The 21527-nt window shown below is 37.5% G+C and overlaps 1 protein-coding gene across 2 annotated transcripts in view; it reads left to right on the top strand.

Annotated features, from left to right (window-relative positions):
* Positions 1–21527, top strand: part of BRWD1 (bromodomain and WD repeat domain containing 1) — a 111507-nt gene that overhangs the window by 32733 nt on the left and 57247 nt on the right. For both annotated transcript variants that reach the window (XM_045813545.2, XM_045813544.2), the window contains exons 9-17: positions 1050–1150; positions 2467–2537; positions 4522–4622; positions 5584–5624; positions 6407–6505; positions 8638–8788; positions 9055–9189; positions 13139–13267; positions 13694–13919. In XM_045813545.2, coding sequence (XP_045669501.2) covers positions 1050–1150; positions 2467–2537; positions 4522–4622; positions 5584–5624; positions 6407–6505; positions 8638–8788; positions 9055–9189; positions 13139–13267; positions 13694–13919 — 1054 coding nt within the window. The remainder of the gene's footprint in view (positions 1–1049; positions 1151–2466; positions 2538–4521; positions 4623–5583; positions 5625–6406; positions 6506–8637; positions 8789–9054; positions 9190–13138; positions 13268–13693; positions 13920–21527) is intronic.

Raw genomic sequence — 21527 nt, 5'->3', positions numbered from 1 at the left:
TGGTGGTCTTCATGGCTTTCCTCCCCATTCTGGGGAAAGGCAGTACTTTCTTCCATTTAAGGTTCTTAGATTAGCTGGATTGATTCTTAGTTGTTTTTCTTATCTTTTTCCTTTCAGTAACTATTATATACTGCTGTCTGACACATTTTTGGGCTTGAGAACTGCAGTTACTTCTTGCTATTATTGGGTCCAGATTCTCTACCCATTTAAACCATTCCTCCACCACTTTCAAAAAAGCACTTTAGTCCTATAGATAATTTCTGTTGCTATCACATACCATCTTCCCTCTCATTTTGGTACTTTTGTTCATATTCTTTTGCCTAGTGTGTTTTTCTTGTTTTCTTTGTATTTTCCTCTCCATCCGTTAAGCCTTGTTGGGTGTCTCTGGTCCAGATTGGTCTTACGTTGTCTAGCTTGTTTGTGTAACACAGTTGAACTTCGTTAAACACAAATGTTAGCTCAATTCTGAAGTTACGGTGTAATTCTTGTTTTTTTAAGAATACTTCTATAGTTTTCTTTTTTAAATATTTGAATTGTTGATCTGCTTGGAATTTATACTGGTGTACAGTTCAAAGAGTAGCTTCCAGATTGCTGCACAGTTGGTAAATCATTTATGCAGTGATCCATTGTTTCCCCAACCGATTTGAGATGGCACCTTTATCTTAGCTCTTAAATTAAGGTCCATTTTGGACTTCATAGTGTATTTTTGCATTGGTCATTCTTGTCACTGTACCTACCATACCCCATAATTTTAATTATTGAGGCTTTGTGATATGCTTTCATATTGATAAGACCAGGTCTTCACTTTCTCTTTGTAAAAGTTTTTCTGGCTATTCTTGTTTATTAGTTTTGGAAGTAATCTTTCATTGAGATCACATTACATTTATAGATTAGAGATAGACCTTTTTTTCTCTCTTAGGTTATCATTTTTCACTATACTGTCGCCTGTATTTTGTAGTCTTTATATTTTAATTAACTTTGAAAAACCATTAAACTATTACGTCAGTAGAAGCTCAGGAAACTGAATTGTCTGTGTTGTTGCATTTTAGTTTAGCCCAATGGCCAAAGGCTCCCAAAGATACATGGTCTCTACTGGTGCTGATGGAACAGTTTGTTTCTGGCAGTGGGATTTAGAATCCCTGAAATTCAGGTAAGTGGCCGTAATTATGTGATAAGTTTTCTTTCTTTAATGTTTAATTTAGTCTAATGAGATGGAAGTCTGATTATAAAGGGAAATTTTATGTTGTGGTTGCCTTTTTACTTTTTATTATATACAGCATTAGTGCCCTGTTGACTGTTTATAGTATATTGTTTGTTTATTTATAAAGATTTATTTATTTTAGAGAGTGTGTGCAGGGGGAGGGGCAGAGGGAGAGAGAGACGGAGGGTCTCAAGTGGACTCCATGTTGAGTGCGGAACCGGGTGTGGGGCTCGACCTCACGACCCTGAGATCATGACCTGAGCCAAAATCAAGAGTCAGTGCCTAACCTACTGAGCCACCCAGGCGCCCCTACAGTGCGCTGTTTAGATGGATATGTAAAAGAAGCACAGTTACTGTATCTTAGTGGACACATTTTGTGGGGGAAAAAAGTGAGATTGTATGTGAAATGTTTTGAAAAATGTTAGAGATGTATAATCAGACGCATACTCAGAAATTTAGGCAGGATTCCTTAAGAATCAGAAGACAGGTTGTAGACCTGTGCTGTCTAGGACGGTAGCCACAAGTCGCATGTGACTGTTGAGCACTTCAGATGTGGGTAGTGCATTCGAGGAACTGAATTATTAGTTTCATCTTAAAAATGGATACTTGTTTCAGGTGTCACAAAACCTTTCAGCATATTTCAAATAACTTGACTATGTGAATTTAGTTTTTCAACTGCGATTTTTATGAAACCTAAATACAGATAAAGTATCTGATGAAAACTGTTCAAATTGAGATGTAGTATGTATCTAGTATATTCTGGAAGATTTCAAAGATGTAGTATGAAAAGAAGGACCTAAAGTTCTCATTAATATTTTATTCATAGTGATGTGATATTTTGGATATATTAGCTTAAATGAAATAAAACTGATTTTATCTTTACGTTTAATGTGGCTACTATAAAAATTTAAAGTTACACGTGTGGCTTGTATTGTTTCTGCTGAGCAGTGCTGTTCCCTGGTGGCTGTGTACCCTGCCCTACAGGCTGCATGCGGGTTCACTTGCACTCTGACTTTTAGTCCCCTCAGTTACAAGATGGGGGTCGGTAGGTCCGCTCTCGCTGTGGGGCAGGGTTCTTGTGAACATAGGGATTGGACAGAGCCTTGCAGAATCTGTCCAGCTGTAATAGCATATGCAGAGATACTTGTGAGGTACTTTATAAATAAGGTTATAATATTTACGTATACTAAATTAAAACCAGCATTATAAACCCTGTAAATGTGTTGAACTAATGAGTTTTAAAACGACATCTTCTTCTTTTAAAGTCCACGTCCCCTGAAGTTCACGGAAAAGCCTAGACCAGGTGTTCAGATGCTCTGTTCTTCTTTTAGTGTTGGTAAGATAACTTTAGTAATTTTTCTTCTTAGTTTTATTTAGCATTTATTGAATGATTGCATTATTGCTAAGAGCATTTATCGGATGGTAAATGACTTATGCCCATTTCATTAGGCTTAATCCAAGATGTTTAATTTCATTAGCTTTTTTCTTGTCTTTTGCTCCCCTATTCTACCATTCTCTGATTTCTAATGGTAATCAGAGCTAGCGAAAGGAGGCTTAAGGTATCCACATGAGCCCCCTGTGTGCTAAGAGCATTTATCGGATGGTAAATGACTTATGCCCATTTCATTAGGCTTAATCCAAGATGTTTAATTTCATTAGCTTTTTTCTTGTCTTTTGCTCCCCTATTCTACCATTCTCTGATTTCTAATGGTAATCAGAGCTAGCGAAAGGAGGCTTAAGGTATCCACATGAGCCCCCTGTGTGAAATATCTCAAGACTAATTTTCTTGAACAGGCTGAACTGCAGATTTTTATAGTTAAAATTTGTTTTCCACTCATTTTGGTGAAATTATTGCACATTTTCTTTTCGTGTACAGTGAACTTCTGTGGTAATGGTTTTTTTTTTTCAGGAGAAGTCAAAGATTTTCCCCCATAAAAGTCTGAAAACTTGAATGAGTGAATTTTGTATTCTGAAGCTAGGTTTAGGTATGTGAAGTTATTTAGAAAGCAGAGCCCCTTTTGTCATCGTTAGAGTAGCGGCACATAGGGTCATTGCCATGATTAATAAAGCAGTGGGATATAGTGAACATTTCAAGATTGAATTACTCTTTTAATTAAAGTCCCATCTGATGTACGTGTGTTCTGTTCTTTTTTTTATCCAACACCATCCAACAATTCTCCAGCACCTGCTGGGTGTCCTGCAGTTCAGTTCCATTCTAAGACTATCCACCTAAAGAACAGTGTGTGATCCCACGGGTTAAGGGCTCAGTCCTACAAGATCCCACCCCCCTCCTTCAGACCAGGTTGTCAGCTGTGCTTCTGACTGACTGGCTGATGACCAGAGGTTCCCACGACCCCCTCCTTGGGTTTGATTATTTTGTTAGAACACCTCACAAAACTCAAACATTTTACTAGATTTCCAGCTTATTATAAAAGGATACAATTGAGTAACAGCCACATGGAAGAGATGCAGAGGGTGCAGCGTATGGGCACTCTCTAGACACACCACTCTTGCCAGATCTCCATGTGTTCACCAACTTGGAAGCTTTCGGAACCTTGTCCTTGAGGTTTTTTATGGAGGCTCTGTTACATAGGAAGTTGATTTAATCATTGGTGATTGATTCACCTCCCTTCCTCTCCCCCACCCCAGAGGTCAGGGGAGTGGGACTGAAAGTTCCAACCCTCTGATCACATGGTTGGTACTTCTGGCAGTAAGCAGCCCCGTTCTTAGGTGCTTTCCAAGAGTCACTTTATTAATATAAACGCTGGTGTGGGTGAAATGGATTTGTTATGCATATCAGGATACTTTTTTTTTTTAAAGATTTTATTTATTTGACAGATATAGAGACAGCCAGCGAGAGAGGGAACACAAGCAGGGGGAGTGGGAGAGGAAGAAACAGGCTCATAGGGGAGGAGCCTGATGTGAGGCTCGATCCCATAACGCTGGGATCACGCCCTGAGCCAAAGGCAGACGCTTTAACCGCTGTGCCACCCAGGCGCCCCAGGATACTTTTATCAATGTTGTTGTTAAGGAAATGCCAAGGGTGTTAGGACCTCTGTGCCGGAAACCAGGGATGAAGACCAAATATATATATATATATATATATATGTGTATGTATGTATGTATGTATTTTTTTATTATAAATTATATCACTGTGTATTATATTAATTTTAAAAAGGTCTTTATATAGTGAGTTAGAGAATGGGCCTATTGAGATAAACTTAATTTTGGAATAAAAGATTTTGCTTAATTTGATATAGAAATCTGGTTCAGATATTTGTTACAAACTGAATTTTTAAACCTTAACATTTTTATTTCAGGTGGTATGTTTTTAGCCACAGGTAGTACTGATCATGTAATCAGAATGTATTTTTTGGGTTTTGAAGCACCTGAAAAAATCGCAGAACTTGAAAGCCACACTGTAAGTATTCATGTTATAAAATTCTGTAGATTAATTGTTGATAATATTCCTATTGGTCCATAGTCAAATATTGCTAACAAAATTGTTATTGATTCTAATTTTAAATGTAGGAGGGATTGCATATATAAAGGTGAAGGATATTGACAACTAAGTATGTGAGTGTGCTAATATTTTATGGTGGTTATTTCACCTTTAAGTTGAAAATCTTGATTATAACAGTTTATCTGGGTGTGTTTAGTTTCATGGGGCCTGTTGATCTTAATCACACTCATGAAATCAGAATGCTGTTTTATTAATGTATAGTAAGATAGTTAACTCTCAGGATTCTGGAAATACTGCTCAGTGGTCCGGTCATTATTTTTCCTATAGGAAGTTCTATGAAGTCATTTGATAACAGTTCCAAATCACTTTAAAAGAAAAAATATTTTGTACATAACTCAAAGTGATGCCTTGTTTTCAGCTGCTGTGTGTTTGATCCACATGTGAATTCTTATACAGATGTAATTTATTGTAAATATAGTTTTAAATTTAGAAGGAGAACTTTTTTTATGGTCTTGTTAGAGTCATAGTTAGGTTTTTTGCACTTAAATGTAGGATACGTGGTTGAACGATCGCTAAGCAGCACAAGTGCACATTCTTGCTTTTTTTTTTTTTTTTTTAAGATTTTATTTATTTATTTGACAGAGATAGAGACAGCCAGCGAGAGAGGGAACACAAGCAGGGGGAGTGGGAGAGGAAGAAGCAGGCTCCTAGCGGAGGAGCCTGATGTGGGGCTCGATCCCATAATGCCGGGATCACGCCCCGAGCCGAAGGCAAACGCCCAACCGCTGTGCCACCCAGGCGCCCCCACATTCTTGCTTTAAACCAAATGTGCTTCTAGTTCTAAAACAGAGTGGGGTTTTTTTGTTTTATTTACAAACAAGAGTGATCACTTTTGTGTTTGTTTACTGCCCCCCCCCAGGATAAAGTTGATAGTATCCAGTTTTGTAACAATGGTGATCGGTAAGTGTGTTTGTGTTTGTGAGTGTGTTTTTAGGCAATATACTATGCTTCATATTAGTACGGCTGATATATCACTTTGTGTATTGCAGGCACTTAGTAGTAAGTATATTAATTGAATGAAAAGTGTTTGCAGCAGGGGAAACACATTAAACACAGGTTTTTAGAATTGTAGCTTCCACTGGGTCCTATGACCAAAGGGAGCTCTCCTATTAGATGTAAAGGTGATGAAATTCCTTGTGTTTGAGTAGTTAAAAAAAATTCTCCTCTAGTCAACCACTGTGATGTGTCATATGACAGAATTGTCACTCAAATTATATACTTTCTTGTAGTCCCCAGTTTCTTTTAGGTGTGCTTTCCTAAATTGCAGTTTTTAATACTTTCCTTTGTTAAAAGATTGATTTAACATGGCCAGCATGAATTTGAGTTGAGAATGAAGATGCTTACAGTGGAGTTTTTGCTCTTACTGATTTTCCCACACATCTTTAATTCTTCTTGTTGTTTTCCCCCTCCAGATACTACTAGTACATTGTCTTCTCAGAACTCAATCTGACAAGATATTGATTGAGTTGGAAATGTGCTTTAACTCCATAGGGCCAGGCAAATTATAGCAAACCAGATTTTTTCCCCATTAGATTTGCTCTAAATCCCTGTCTTTTGAATTAACACCTATACGTTTACCTGCAGTTAGGATAGCTACATTAAAAATGTTTTTGCATGTGATTTTAACTGTAGTTCTTGGTGGCATGTATGTGAATATAATATCTTTTTCTGAATTTTTTAAGGTTCTTAAGTGGTAGCAGAGATGGAACGGCACGGATTTGGAGATTTGAGCAGTTGGAGTGGAGAAGCATTTTATTGGATATGGCAACCCGAGTCTCAGGGTGAGTGGAGACGGTTTGTTGGAAGCAGGTGCATCATAATTACTTGGTCTTTCTCTCCCTGGTGGTTGACTGCTTTGTCAGGGGATTGGAGCCACCTCCTATTACGAAGAGCAGTGATCTAAATGAATGGCTACTTTGTGCATATCTGATACATAATGTCATATATCCCGAAGAATTTATCCTTACATTTATGTTTCTAGTACACTGCCTGGTCTAGGGTAGCGCCATATCGAAGTTCTTACCAGTTTTTTCTGAGAAATGTTTCACATTTAGTCCTTTGGAAATCCTCATGTCTGCTTTATTTTTAATAATTGTAGGGGAGATTAACTCGTTACTCTTCTGTGACTCAAACAATTTTATTTGGTTTCAAAATAAATTTGATATTCACATTTTTGTGAAGTGATCTGTGGTAGGGAATGGAGAGAATATGATCCTGGAAATCTGATAATCCTTGTTCACAAATCACATCTCTACCATTACTTAAAAATGTTCTATCTGGATAGTCAAAAGCATCTTAGTTTGAGAGTGAATACTGTCAGTCCTTAATTGGTTGTAACAGTGAAGGTTATTTCATTATATAGAGGATAATTTGAAATCACATTTACCTGTGAACAATTATTTTATTAAGCAAAATAGGAACATCAGTGTGAAAACTTTAATATAAAAATTTTTACTGAGAGTGGAAACTGCTCCGTTTTTTTGCTGCCATGGAGGGTGCTCTGCCTGTAATTCCTTCCAATGGTGGGAATATTCTCTTCTCATTTAGAGTTTTACATCTTTCCAATCTTGAGAAGCAGAGTTTTCTGTATATAAGAATTAATGAGAGGTGGCGGATGCCTGGGTGGCTTAGTCAGTTAAGCGGCTGCCTCCGGCTCAGGTCATGATCCCAGGGTTCTGGGATCAAGTCCCACATCGGGCTCCGTGTTCAGCAGGGATCTTGCTGCTTCCTCTGCCCCTCTCCCTGCTTGTGCTCTCTCTCTCTCTGGCAAATAAAATCTTAAAAATAAAAAAGAATTAATGGGTATATTTGCTTTAGTGTTCTAATCTTGGGTGATCAACTTGAGGACTTACAGTATGTCTGTTGCTTCAAGGTCACTAACAGGTGATGCCTTTAGTTTAAAGTGAAGCATGGAGTCTTAGCCTTTATTCCATTTTGCCTCTTCTGTTAAACTTTTACTTGACCAGTCTGGTTAGAATTATTCTCTTGTCTGTGTTCCGTTGTGCTTATATAGATCAGTGTTAATGGCACTCATTCCATATTCTTACAGCTGTTGAATTAAAATACGTTTATTATATGTTTATAATTTCTTAGGGTGTATTCTCTGATTTCAAAAGCAGCTGGTCTTTACCTTTTCTCTGTGTATTACTGACTACAATATTTTACAGAGAAACTTTGCATTTCATGTTCATAAAGGCTGCAGAATATTGTAGACATTTGTATCCAAGGCCATTCTTGCCAAGAGAGCCATAGTAACCATCTATAAGGAAGTGTAAAGAAATGAGTACGGTTTTATTTATAGTTCAAAAGATTAAATATCTGTGTTCAGGCAGTTTTCTAGACACTGGGGGATGTGAGGATGCATTACCTTCTTTCTGTCTTCCTAAAATTTCTTGTCATCTTCTCTGGAGAGAGAGACAACAAAATTATTGCTGTTGGGGCTTGGGGCCAGGGGAAGGGAATAATAGAAAAGAGGTAGAAAAAGCTTTCCTTTTATGAGCAGTGGTGACATCCTAACATATGCCTTTATTCAGACTGAACTTTTTTTTTCTTTTAAGGTTTTATTTATTTAGAGAGCACGTACACAAGCAGGGGGAGGGGCAGGCAGAGGGAGAAGCAGACTCCCCGCTGAGCAGAGAGCCTGATGCAGGACTCGATCCCAGGACCCTGGGACTATGACCTGAGCCTAAGGCAGATGCTTAACCGACTGAGCCACCCTGGCAGTCCCCCCCGAACTGCTTCTGTAATCATCCCCTCCCTGTCCCAGTTTTGCCGTAATCTGTTTATAGACAATCTGTTATGGGTAAGATGTATATCAGGTCTATAATCATGTATGTACATGAACTGCATTACTTTAGTTATTTTTGTATTGATTGAACTTTTCAAATGAATTTACACATTATGTTTTTCTTAGGGACTTATCTTTGGAAGAGGAAAGGTTTATGAAACCCAAAGTCACAATGATCGCTTGGAATCAGAATGATAGCATTGTTGTCACAGCTGTGAACGATCATGTCCTTAAAGTGTGGAATTCTTACACAGGGCAACTGCTTCATAACTTACTGGTAGGTTGTTTTTATATAATATAACAAACCAAAACAAATCAAAAAAATTTTTTGAACTATAATTTGATGTTTAAAGCTATAAAATTAACATTAAATATGTTTCGTCCACTAATTATCAAATGGGTAGAAATTTGTAGATATACTAATGTTCAAATCATTGTCATTAATACATTTTTAAAAGCCCTCATACTCTATGACAGTATGGGTTTTTAATTTTAAACTCAACTTGCAAGCCCTCCTTAACTGTATGACTTTGTTGAATAAAGGGACATGCTGATGAAGTATTTGTTTTGGAGACACATCCCTTTGATTCCAGAATTATGTTATCTGCAGGACATGATGGCAGCATATTTATATGGGATATTACAAAAGGCACCAAGATGAAACATTATTTTAATATGGTAAGTGAAGTGTATCTTCATGTATGCTTGCATTGGTTTCAAGTATTTGGATTATGAAGTTTAGCCAGAAACTGATCCACATGTTTTGGCAGTTTATGTTTCTAGAAATCAGGATACACAAAGCCTAATAAATATCCGACAGCCATACACATACATATATATGCATTCATGAAATTCTCTGTATAACTGAGTCACATGAGGGAAGGAGTTTCAAAAGTTACTTATTTAAAGCCCTCTGTGTAAGTGCGAGTGTGTTTGAATTTGTTTAAATTGGCAAAATTATGGTAATTATACACATTTTCACTAAATTTATTGAAATATTTGGTAAGAAAACATAATATTTAGTAAAGTCATCTAGGGAATCGAAAACATCATTGGGTTTTTCCAGCCTTTTTTCTTTTTGCACATGTGATACCCTAAAGCCAAATTATAATCCTGTGGCATATTTTTAGAATTTCTCATATATAACCACAAGCTGGTTACCAAAATCAGCAAATTTAACATTGATAAAGTAGCGTTATGTAATCCAGCTTTATATTCAAATTTTGTCAGTTGTCCCAGTAATGTCTTTTAGTTATATTTGGCCGTTGGAGCAGTATTTAATTCAGGATCATGCGTTATGTTAAGTGGCTGTATATTCTAGGTTTCTGAAATCCTCAACAATCCTTTTTTTATGTTTCTCACCTTTTAACTTTTTTGATGAGTGCAGACAAATAATGTTAGAGAATATCTGTGCTTTTTCTGCTGTTTTTCCATGATTTGATTCTGTTAACACCTTTTTCAGTGGTGATTTTATTTTTATTTTTTAAAACTTTGTTTTAAGAGAGAACTTGCAAGTGTGAGTGGGGGTGGGGAGGGGCAGAGGGAGAGACCGAATCCGAGGCAGGCTGCACACCCAGCACAGAGCTGGATGTGGGGCTGGGTCTCAGGACCCTGAGGTCATGATCTGAGCCGAAATCAAGAGTTGGACACTTACTGACTGAACCACCCAGGGTGCCCTGGTGGTGGTAGTTTTAAATATTTGGTAAGGTGGCATTTGCCAGTTTTCCCCACAATAAAATAGTTGTTTTTCCTCTTTGAAGCTGTTTTTTTTCCCCTCTTTGTAAATATTAAGCTAATTTTTTTCAGGAGGTATTTTGAGACTCCGTAAATATCGTATTCCTCATTAAACTTCTCACAAACATTAGCATCCATCGAAGGTTTTTAGTGGCATCATTCTTCCCATAGTTATTAGTTGGCATTCTCGCACAGTTTTGTAATCGTTTTTTCATTTTATGTAAAGAATGTTTTCTGAAATCTTACATATATTTTTAAGAATTTGCAGTTATATTTTTTACTGTAAATTCAGCCTTTCTCAGAAGGTTACATATATAGTTAACTTAGAGTTGTCGAGTGCTTAAGTGGTTTCTGAGGTACGCATAGCAGCACCACTTTGAATATCCAGATACGTGGCTGTTTATGGAGAGCTGTGATTATTTCCTTAGGATAAATTCTGAGGGGGTTATTGTATAAAAGAGTTTCTGTGTTGTCAAGACTTCTGTTTGATATACATATGAGATGTTTTGTGAAATTACTGTACAGTTCGTGCTGAATTCCAGTTCAAAGTATAATTCATTTTGGAGGCAGTCTAGTCACAGAGTATAGATGAGTGGTTCTTAGACCTTTTGATTAAAGGCCATTTGAGTCCAGGTGTTCCGTGTTTTCGTTTTTTTTTTTTTTTATTTAACCTTGAAATTTTTATTTCAGTATGCTTATTTTGGACAATTCTTGACAAACAGTTTAAAATGCTCTTATTTTATTTATTACCTTAAAATGCACTGAAATAACGCAAATAACATGGCCAAATTGCACATGTATAATTAGGCATCTCTGGAAGTTGCATCTCTGGGTTCAAATTATTGGAAAAATAAGTTTTTCAGCAATTTTTTTGTGGTCTTAAAATTCATAGGTATCTCCATTTTCTTAATTACCCTTTAAAACTCTTTAAGAACATGACATCCTGAGTTTAACTTACCAAAACAGAAAACTACATTAATTCAGGCTTTAAGCAGAATATAAGCTAAACACCTTCTGAGCCAAAGAAGTCTGAAGTGGGCAACAGTGATCTTACTTCCAGTGAGACATACAAACTTCTGTGTGTACTGGGTTCTTCTTCCTCTTCTTCTTCTTCTTCTTTTTTTTTTTTTTTAAGATTTACTTGTTTATTTTAGAGAAAGAAAGAAAGCGTGCACATGCATGCAAGTGGGGTTGGGGAGGCAGCGGGAGAGGGAGAAATCTCAAGCAGACTCCACGCTGAACGTGGAGCCTGATTCGGGGCTCAATCTCACGACCCTGAGATCATGACCTGAGCCGAAATCAAGTGCGATGCTAGCCGACTGAGCCACCCAGGCGTCCCTGGACTGAGTTCTTCTTACCTTTACTGCTTAGCTGAGAGGCTCCCAATGTTCTGTTAGACAGATTACATAGGGTTATAAATTACTGACATCACAGTATTTCATTAAAGATACGGTGATTTTCAGTATGACATGGAATTGTTCCACAAGCACAGTTGCAGGTTGCATTTTGTCCAGAATTGTTGTGGAAGACTCTTTAAACTACACGTAGAAACCCGAGTCTGCCTTGCTCTGCGAGCACCTACTCAGGAAAATTTCATTCTCTCCAGGTACCTTAGCAACACTTTTGGTGGTGTGTGACGGGAGAGTAGCTGCCACCATCTTTGACTGGCCAGCCCAGGGCCCGGCTCCTGCCTCTGCTTTACTTGGACTGGGGCTTCCAGGCCCGGGCTGCGAAGTGGTGCCAGGGCACGGGTCGGGCTGTAGTGGAGATGCCTGCTCAGAAAACCGTGTGGGTGAATCAGTGTTCCTATATTTTAACAAAAAATTGGAAGAAAGAGATTTATACAGTTTATTCCTTTTTATGTTATTAGAGAATACAGATTTATATACATATTATGTGTACACATAGTAGGGCAGTCCCTTAAATAGCCCAGTAACTTAATTTTTAAGGTTGTTAATTGGTACCCACTTCTGTGTGGTATAGTAGTAGTGACGTGCTGCTTTTCAGGCAGATACTTGGGCATAGCGTGAGTTTGTTCTGGTAGTTGGTGAGTGGAGGATTCATTTTCTAGCACTGATCAAAGTTATTGGAAAGTTATAGGCTCAGACAACAAATACACAGCTTTAAGCTGTTAATGAAACAACTCATTTAACTATAAATTGGTGGTGCTAAACTAACATAATTTCAGTTGAAGAGCAAGAATAAAGTTGAAAAGCAGCCTATTGAACGCATCATTCATGATGTAATTGGAGCGTTTTCCCTGAAACCTGCAGTAGTTTGCGGTAAGGTAGGTGCGGGCATTTCCATGTGCACCCATGTGACTCGGCAGCATTCCACTTTTGCACAGTCATCTTCGTGGAAAGTTTAAATTCTAGGAAAGTACTGATTTTAGTTCATGAATACCACACTCTATTGATCTTTACTCATTTGTCTTGTGGGTTGTTAGTCAATAGCAAAACAAAAGTTCATGAAATTGCTTGCCATTCACTTCTAAGAAGTAAAGAAAGCCTCTACTTTGGATTGGCTTACGATCTTTCATTCTGTGATTCTGAGAACTCATTCTTAGAATACCTTTCAAAATTTTTTCTAGGCTGGTGGTATCTGAAATGAGTTTTATTTTCTGAAAATATTATGTGCTTAATGCAAAATTTGTTTTTAAATATCTTCTTTCAGAAGTGATATATTTGGGGGCGCCTGGGTGCCTCCGTTGGTTGTGTCTGACTCTTGATCTCAGCTCAGGTCTTGATCTCAGGGTCATGAGTTCAAGCCCCTCATTGAACTCATTGAAAAAAAAAAGTGATATTTATAGCAGGCAGTTGACATGAAAACAGTTGATAAAGCAAAAGCACATGTGTAGAATTGGTTATAACTTTTTCCCCTCTGTGTTTCCTAGATTGAAGGGCAAGGACATGGAGCTGTCTTTGACTGTAAGTTTTCACAGGATGGACAGCATTTTGCCTGTACAGATTCTCATGGACACCTTCTGATATTTGGTTTTGGATGCAGCAAGCCATATGAAAAGGTCTTTTTTTTTTTTTTTTTTTTGGTAGCATCTTAACCACTTTAAAAAATTTTAATTCCAGTGTAGTTAAGATACAGTGTTATATTAGCTTCAGGTGATTAAACAATTCAATGTATCACTCAGTGCTCATCAAGATAAGTGTACTCTTAATTCTCTTCATCTGTTTCACCCATCTCTCTGCCCACCTCCCCTCTGGTAACCATCTTTTCTCTATATTAAGAGTCTGTTTCTTGGTTTGTGTTGAAAAGGTCATTCTTACTGCTTTTTTATAGTAAAATATGTAGTTAACGAAGGTTGTTTTGATGATAGGTTAGACGGATTGATTTGGTTTCCTTGTTTTTTTCACATTATAAATAACTTTAATATTTGTATTCTTTAACATAGGTAAACCTCAAAATACCAATCTGTAAACTTTTTTTTTTTCAGATTCCTGATCAGATGTTCTTCCATACTGACTATCGACCGCTGATCAGAGATTCTAATAATTATGTCTTAGATGAGCAAACTCAGCAGGCTCCTCACCTTATGCCTCCACCATTCTTGGTAGATGTAGATGGAAATCCTCATCCAACTAAGTATCAGCGATTAGTACCAGGTCGAGAAAATTCTGCAGATGAACATTTGGTTCCACAGCTAGGCTATGTGGCAACAAGTGAGTGCAAAGTCTTTGGTTTCTTTTTTTTTTCCTTTCACTTTTTATTTGAAAAATGTAAAAAATAATATATAGAACTTGCAACTCTTAGATTTACCAGTGTTAATAGTTTGCAGTATTTGTTTTATTCTATCTCTAGATACATATAATTGTTTTTAACCATTTGAGAGAGACGTTCTCGACCGCATACTTCAGTATGTGTTTCCTAAGGACAAAGGTATTCTCTTACGTAGCTATAAACAGTTATCAAAAGTAGGACATTTAACACTGATGGAATACTGTTATTAAGTCTGTGGTCTGTAATCAAATTTTGTTACTCTAATGCCTGTTAAAACTTTTGTTCTCCCCTGCTGTGGGTCTCAGTTTGGGACTGCACATTAAATTTAGTTGTCTTTGGTGAAGTTCAGGTTCTGCTTCCCTTTTTTTTTTTTTAAGTTTTATTTATTTAGGGGCGCCTGGGTGGCTCAGTCCTTAAGCGTCTGCCTTCGTCTCAGGGTGTGATCCCAGCGTTCTGGGATCGATCCCTGCATCGGGCTCCTCCACTGGGAGCCTGCTTCTCCCTCTCCCACTCCCCCTGTTTGTGTTCCCTCTCTCGCTGGCTGTCTCTCTCTCTGTCAAATAAAGAAAGAAAATCTTTTAAAAAAAAGTTTTATTTATTCATTTTTAACTAATCTCTACACCTAGTGTGGGGCTCAAACTCATGACCCCATGATGAAGAATCACATGCTCTTCTGACTGAGCCAGCGAGGCGCCCCCAGGTTATACATTTTTTGGTAAAATACGGTATAAATGATGTAGCCTTCCTGGAGCATCACGCCAGGGTGCTTATGATTGTGCTTTGTCCAGATATTGGTGGTGATGTCTTTGAAAACTTGGTTAAGGTGGTGCCTGCCAAGTTTTCCACTACAAAGTTATTTTTCTCTTTGTAATTAGTAAGAATTTGTGGGGAGATACGATGTAAATAACCTGTTCCTTACCAAACTTTACCTGTAAGTTTTAGGATTCATTGGTGATTTTTGCCTGAATCAGTTGTTCTAAAGGTTGCAAAATGGTTGTTTTCTAATTCTGTCATCTTTGCATCTGCATTTTATTAGTCTCTCTTTTATGTTTATGTAGTTCATTAAGTTTTAATATGGACTTGGGGGTTGTTATATAGTGGCTTATAATCCATAATGGTCATTATTTTGTTGCTCATATTATTTTTAGATTTGAGTGTGAGTCTCTTCAGACTGAGTGTTCCGTTTCCTGAGTCCCTTGAACACTTCCTTACTTTCTGGCACAAGATGTTGGAGTCCCATCTTGTACTTTGCTGGTTCTAGTCAAGGGCAGAGTTTTTGCTTTGTTTTTTTGTATTTGTTTCCAGCAGGTAGTGTTTCTCCATACAGATGTTATTAAGCAAAGAAAAAAAATGGTTCTCTTTTGTTTGGATGCGGTTTGTTTTACTAAAAGTTAATCACCAGTTATCACTATATGTTTACTGTTTCAGGTGTTTTTTATTAGTTTAATTGACGTATAGATTCCATACAACAAAATTCACCAATTTTAAGTGTACGAGTCAAATGACTTTGGCAAATGTTAAACCATTATGTAACTACCACCACAATCAAGGTACAGAATGTTTCCAGTGCCCTCAAAAGTTCTGTTGGGCCTTTAAACATTTTTTATTTTTTTTATTTTATTATTTTTTAAAGATTTTATTTATTTATTCGACAGAGACAGAGACAGCCAGCGAGAGAGGGAACACAAGCAGGGGGAGTGGGAGAGGAAGAAGCAGGCTCCTAGCGGAGGAGCCTGATGTGGGGCTCGATCCCAGAACGCCGGGATCACGCCCTGAGCCGAAGGCAGACGCTTAACTGCTGTGCCACCCAGGCGCCCCTTTTAAACATTTTTAAAATTAATTAATTAATTTTTATTTAAATTCAGTTAGTTAACATATAATGTATTAAAAGTTTCAGAGGTAGTGATTCATCAGTCTATAACACCCAGTGCTCTTTATATCGCGTGCCCTCCTTAATGTCCATCACCCAGTTACCTCATCCCCCCACCCTTCTCCCCTCCAGCAACCCTCAGTTTCCTGTGATTAAGAGTCTCTTTTGGTTTGTCTCCCTCCTGATTTGGTCTTTTATTATTTTTTCCTCTCTTCCCCTATGACCCTCTGTTTTGTTTCTTAAATTCCACGTGTCAGTGAGATCATATGATAATTGTCTTTCTCTGACTGACTTACTTTGCCTAGCATAATTCCCTCTAGTTCCATCCACATCATTGCAAATGGCAAGATTTCGTTTTTTTTAATGGCTGAGTAATATTCCATTGTATGTTTATACCGCATCTTCTTTATCCATTCATCTGTCGATGGACATCTGGGCTCTTTCCATAGTTTGGCTATTGTGGACGTTGCTGCTATAAACACCTTGGGATGCAGGTTCTGTTGGGCCTGTTTGGAATCTTCTCCTGGCGCCTTGTAATGACTGTTCTATTTTGTCACTTTTATTTTGTCTTTTTGAGGAATTTTGTGTAAATGGAATTGTGCAATACTAAATCTTTTGTGTCTGGCTTCTTAGCATGGTGCTTTTGAGATTTGTTTTTGTTTTGCGCAGGTCAGTTGTTTGTTCCTGTTTGTTGATAGTGTACCATGGTATGTGTATGCCCTCATTTATTCATTCAGGAACAATCGAAGGGCAGTTGGCTTTTTTTCTATTTTGGGGTTATTATACAGAGTGCTGAAATATCAGCCTACCATGTGGGTTTATCTTATGTCCTTCTTTGGTACTGTTAGTTTTTGCTCTGTGTATTTTAAAGTTCTATTAGGCACAGACACATTTCAGATTGTCCTCTGGGTGAATGCTTTTATCATTATGAATTGTTCCTCTTTTTCTTTGGTAGTATTTCTTGTTTTGAAGACTTTTTCTTTGTTTCATATTAATATGCTAGTCCAACCAATTTTGGTGAGTATTGTCATGGTGTATCTTTTCAGTTTTTATAACCAATTTGTCTTTATATTAAAACATTTTGTGCAGGCATCAATCCAATCTGACAATCTGTTAATTGGAAAATATAGACCATTTATATTTAATAAAATTATTAGTGTCATCAGGGTTAATTCTCTACCGTTTTGCTCTTTTTTTCTCTTTGTCCTTTCTGTTCTTTGTGCCTTTTCTTTTTTTCCTGCCTTGTTTGAAATTAATTACTTTTAGTATTTCATATTATCTCCCCTAATGTCTTACTAACAATACCTGTCTTATTTTTTTTCTAATGGTTATTTCTAATGGTTCTAATGGTAAGATGGGAATTTTCAGTGTGTGGGTTTGCAGACCTGTGGTTTTATCCATGACCTTTTGGGGTCTTTAAGGTCACAGCTATTTTCATGTTTCCTGACGTTAAGAGTTTCTTATGGTTTGTGTCCCTCTCTAGTTTGTTGTTTTATTTTTTCCTCTCCTCCGCTATGATCCTCTGCCTTGCTTCTCAAATTCCACATGAGTGAGGTCATATGATAATTGTCTTTCTCCGATTGACTTATTTTGCTTAGCATAATACCCTCTAGTTCCATCCACATCCTTGCAAATGGCAAGATTTCATTTTTTTGATGGCTACATAATATTATATTGTGTGTGTGTGTGTATATATATATATATATATATACACACACACACATACCGCATCTTCTTTATCCATTCATCTGTTGATGGACATCTGGGCTCTTTACATTGTTTGGCTATTGTGGACATTGCTGCTATAAACATTGGGGTGCAGGTGCCCCTTTGGATTACTTCATTTGTATCTTTGGGGAAAATACTCAGTAGTGCAGTTGCTGGGTCGTAGGGTAGCTCTATTTTCAACTTTTTGAGGAACCTCCATACTGTTTCCCAGAGTGGCTGCACCAGCTTGCAGTCCCACCAACAGTGTAGGAGGATTCCCCTTTCTCTGTATCCTTGCCAACATCTGTCATTTCCTGACTTATTAATTTTAGCTGTTCTGACTGGTGTGAGGTGGTATCTTATTGTGGTTTTGATTTGTATTTCCCTGATGCTAAGTGATTTTGAGCACTTTTTCATGTGTCTGTTGGCCATTCGGATGTCTTCGTTGGAGAAATGTCTGTTCATGTCTTCTGTCCATTTCTTGATTGGATTATTTGTTCCTTGGGTGTTGAGTTTGGTAAGTTCTTTATAGATTTTGGATACTAGCCCTTTATCTGATATGTCATTTGCAAATAATCTCCTCCCATTCTGTGGGTTGTCTTTTGGTTTTGTTGACTATTTCCATTGCTATGCAAAAGCTTTTTATCTTGATGAAATCCTAGTAGTTCATTTTTGCCCTTCCCTTGCCTTTGGCCATGTGTCCAGGAAGAAGTTGCTGCGGCCGAGGTTGAAGAGGTTGCTGCCTGTGTTCTCAAGGATTTTGATGGATTCCTGTTTCACGTTTAGGTCTTTAATCCATTTTGAGTCTATTCTTGGGTATGGTGTAAGGAAATGGTCCAGTTTCATTCTTCTGCATCTGGCTGTCCAGTTTTCCCAACACCATTTGTTGAAGAGACTGTCCTTTTCCCATTAGATATTCTTTCCTGCTTTGTCGAAGACTAGTTGACCATAGAGTTGAGAGTCAATTTCTGGGTTCTCTGTTCTATTCCATTTATCTATGTGTCTGTTTTTGTGCCAGTACCATCCTGTCTTGATGATTACAGCTTTGTAATAGATCTTGAAGTCCGGAATTGTGATGCCAATAGCTTTGGTTTTCTTTTTCAGCATGCCTCTGGCTATTTGGGGTCATCTCTGGTTCCATACAAATTTTAGGACTATTTGTTCCATTTCTGTGAAAAAAGTTGATGGTGTTTTAATAGGGATTGCATTGAATGTGTAGATTGCTCTAGATAGCATAGACATTTTCACAATATTTGTTCTTCCAATCCATGAGTATGGAACATTTTTCCATTTCTTTGTGACTTCCTCAGTTTCTTTCATAAGTATTCTATAGTTTTCTGAGTACAGATCCTTTGCCTCTTTGGTTAGATTTATTTCTAGGAATCTTCACATTTTTGGTGCAATTGTAAATGGGATCGACTCCTTAATTTCTCTTTCTTCCATTTCGTTGTTGGTGTGTAGAAATGCAGCTGATTTCTGTGCATTGATTTTCTGTCCTGCCACTTTACTGAATTCCTATATGAGTTCTAGCAGTTCTGGGATGGATTCTTTTGGGTTTTCCACATAAAGTGTCATATCATCTTCAGAGGGTAAGAGTTTGACTTCTTTGCCGATTTGGATGCATTTTATTTCTTTTTGTTGTCTGATGGCTGAGGCTAGGACTTCTAGTACTGTGTTGAACAGCAGTGGTGAGAGTGGACATCCCTACCATGTTCCTGACCTTAGGGGAAAAGCTCTCAGTATTTCTCCATTGACAATGATATTTGCTGTGGGTTCTTCATAGATGGCTTTTATGATACTGAGGTATGTACTCTATCTCTACACTGTGAAGAGATGCTTTTTCTGAATCTCTTGAGAGTAACATATGGTTCCTGTCCTTTCTTTTATTAATGTATCACATTGATTGATTTGTGGATGTTGAACCAACCTTGCGGTGCAGGAATAAATCCCACTTGTTTGTGGTGAATAATCCTTTGAATGTACTGTTGGATCCTATTGACTAGTGTTTTGGTGAGAATTTTTGCATCCATGTTCATCAGGGATATTGGTCTGTAATTTTCCTTTTTGGTGGGGTCTTTCTCTGGTTTTGGGGTCAAGTAATGCTGGCCTCATAAAATGAGTTTGGAGGTTTTCCTTCCATTTCTATTTTTTGGAACAATTTCAGAAGAATAAGTATTAATTCTTCTTTAAATGTTCAGTAGAAATCCCTGGGGAAGCCATCTGGCCCTGGGCTCTTGTTTGTTGGGAGATTTTTGATTGCTGCTTCAATTTCCTTGTTGGTTATGGATCTGTTCAAGTTTTCTATTTGTTCTGGTTCAGTTTTGGTAGTTTATACATCTCTAGGAATGCATCCATTTCTTCCAGATTGTCTAATTTGTTGGCATATAGTTGCTCATAACATGTTCTTAAAATCCTTTGTATTTCTTTAGTGTTGGTTGTGATCTCTCCTCTTTCATTCATGATTTTATTTTATTTATTGGGTCCTTTCTCTTTTTTTTTTTTTATAAGCCTGGCCAGGGGTTTATCAATCTTACAAATTCTTTCAGAGAACCAGCTCCTAGTTTCATTGATCTGTTCTACTGTTCTTTTGGTTTCTATTTCATTGATTTCTGCTCTAATCTTTATTATTTCTCTTCTGCTGGGTTTATGCTTTATTTGCTGTTCTTTTTCCAGCTCCTTTTGGTGTAGGGTTAGGTTGTGTATTTGAGACCTTTCTTGTTTCTTGAGAAAGGCTTGTATTGCTATATACTTCCCTCTTAGGAGCGCCTTTGCTGCATCCCAAAGATTTTGAACAGTTGTGTTTTGTTTTAATTTGTTTCCATGAATTTTTAAAATTCTTCATTAATTTCCTGGTTGACCCATTCATTCTTTAGTAGAATGTGCTTTAGCCTCCATGTATTTGAGTGCTTTCCCACTTTCTTCTTGAGTTTCAAAGCACTGTGGTCCGAAAATAGGCAGGACCTATGATCCCAGTCTTTTTGTACTGGTTGAGACCTGATTTGTGGCCCCGGATGTTATCTGTTCTGGAGAATGTTCCCTGTGCACTAGAGAAGAATGTGTATTCTGTAGCTTTGGGATGGAATGTTTTGAATATCTGTGAGTCCTTCTGGTCCAGTGTGTCATTTAAAGCCCTATTTCCTTGTTGATCTTTTGCTTAGATGATCTGTCCATTTCAATGAGGGGGGTGTTAAAGTCCCCTACTGTTACTGTATTATTGTCGATGTGTTTTGCTGTTTGTTTGGTTTTTTTTTTGTAATTAATTGGCTTATATAATTGGCTGCTCCCATGTTAGGGGCATAAATATTTACAGTTGTTAGATCTTGTTGGATAACACCCTTTAAGTATGATATAGTGTCCTTCCTCATCTCTTATTACAGTCTTTGGTTTAAAATCTAATTTGTCTGATACAAGGATTGCCTCCCCAGCTTTCTTTTGATGGCCATTAGCACGATAAATGGTTTTTACCCCCTCACTTTAAATCTGGAGGTGTCATTGGGTCTAAAATGAGTCTTGCAGACAGCATATCGATGGGTCTTGCTGTTTTATCCAGTCTGATACCCTTTGTCTTTCGATTCTGGCATTTAGCCCATTTACAGTCATGGTGATTGTGAAAGATATGAATTTAGTGCCATTGTATTTCCTGTAAGGTGACTGTTAACTGTATATTATCTCTGTTCCTTTCTGGTCTATGTTACTTTTGGGCTCTCTCTTTGCTTAGAGGACCCCTTTCAATATTTTTTGTAGGGCTGGTTTGGTGATTGCAAGTTCTTTTAGTTTCTGGTTGTCCTGGAAGCTTTTTATCTCTCCTTCTATTTTCAATGACAGCCTAGCTGGATAAAGTATTCTTGGGTGCATATTTTTCTTATTTAGTACCCTGAATATATCATGCCAGTCCTTTCTGGCCTGCCATGTCTCTGTGGCTAGGGCTGCTGCCAGTCTAATGTTTCTACCATTGTAGGTTACAGACCTCTTG

The sequence above is a fragment of the Ursus americanus genome, chromosome 4 (assembly GCF_024610735.1).
Source record: "Ursus americanus isolate L20-20 chromosome 4, mUrsAme1.1.p, whole genome shotgun sequence".
Taxonomy (NCBI): domain Eukaryota; kingdom Metazoa; phylum Chordata; class Mammalia; order Carnivora; family Ursidae; genus Ursus; species Ursus americanus.
The sequence above is the reverse complement of the archived record's forward strand: the minus strand, read 5'-3'. Positions and strand labels throughout refer to the sequence as shown.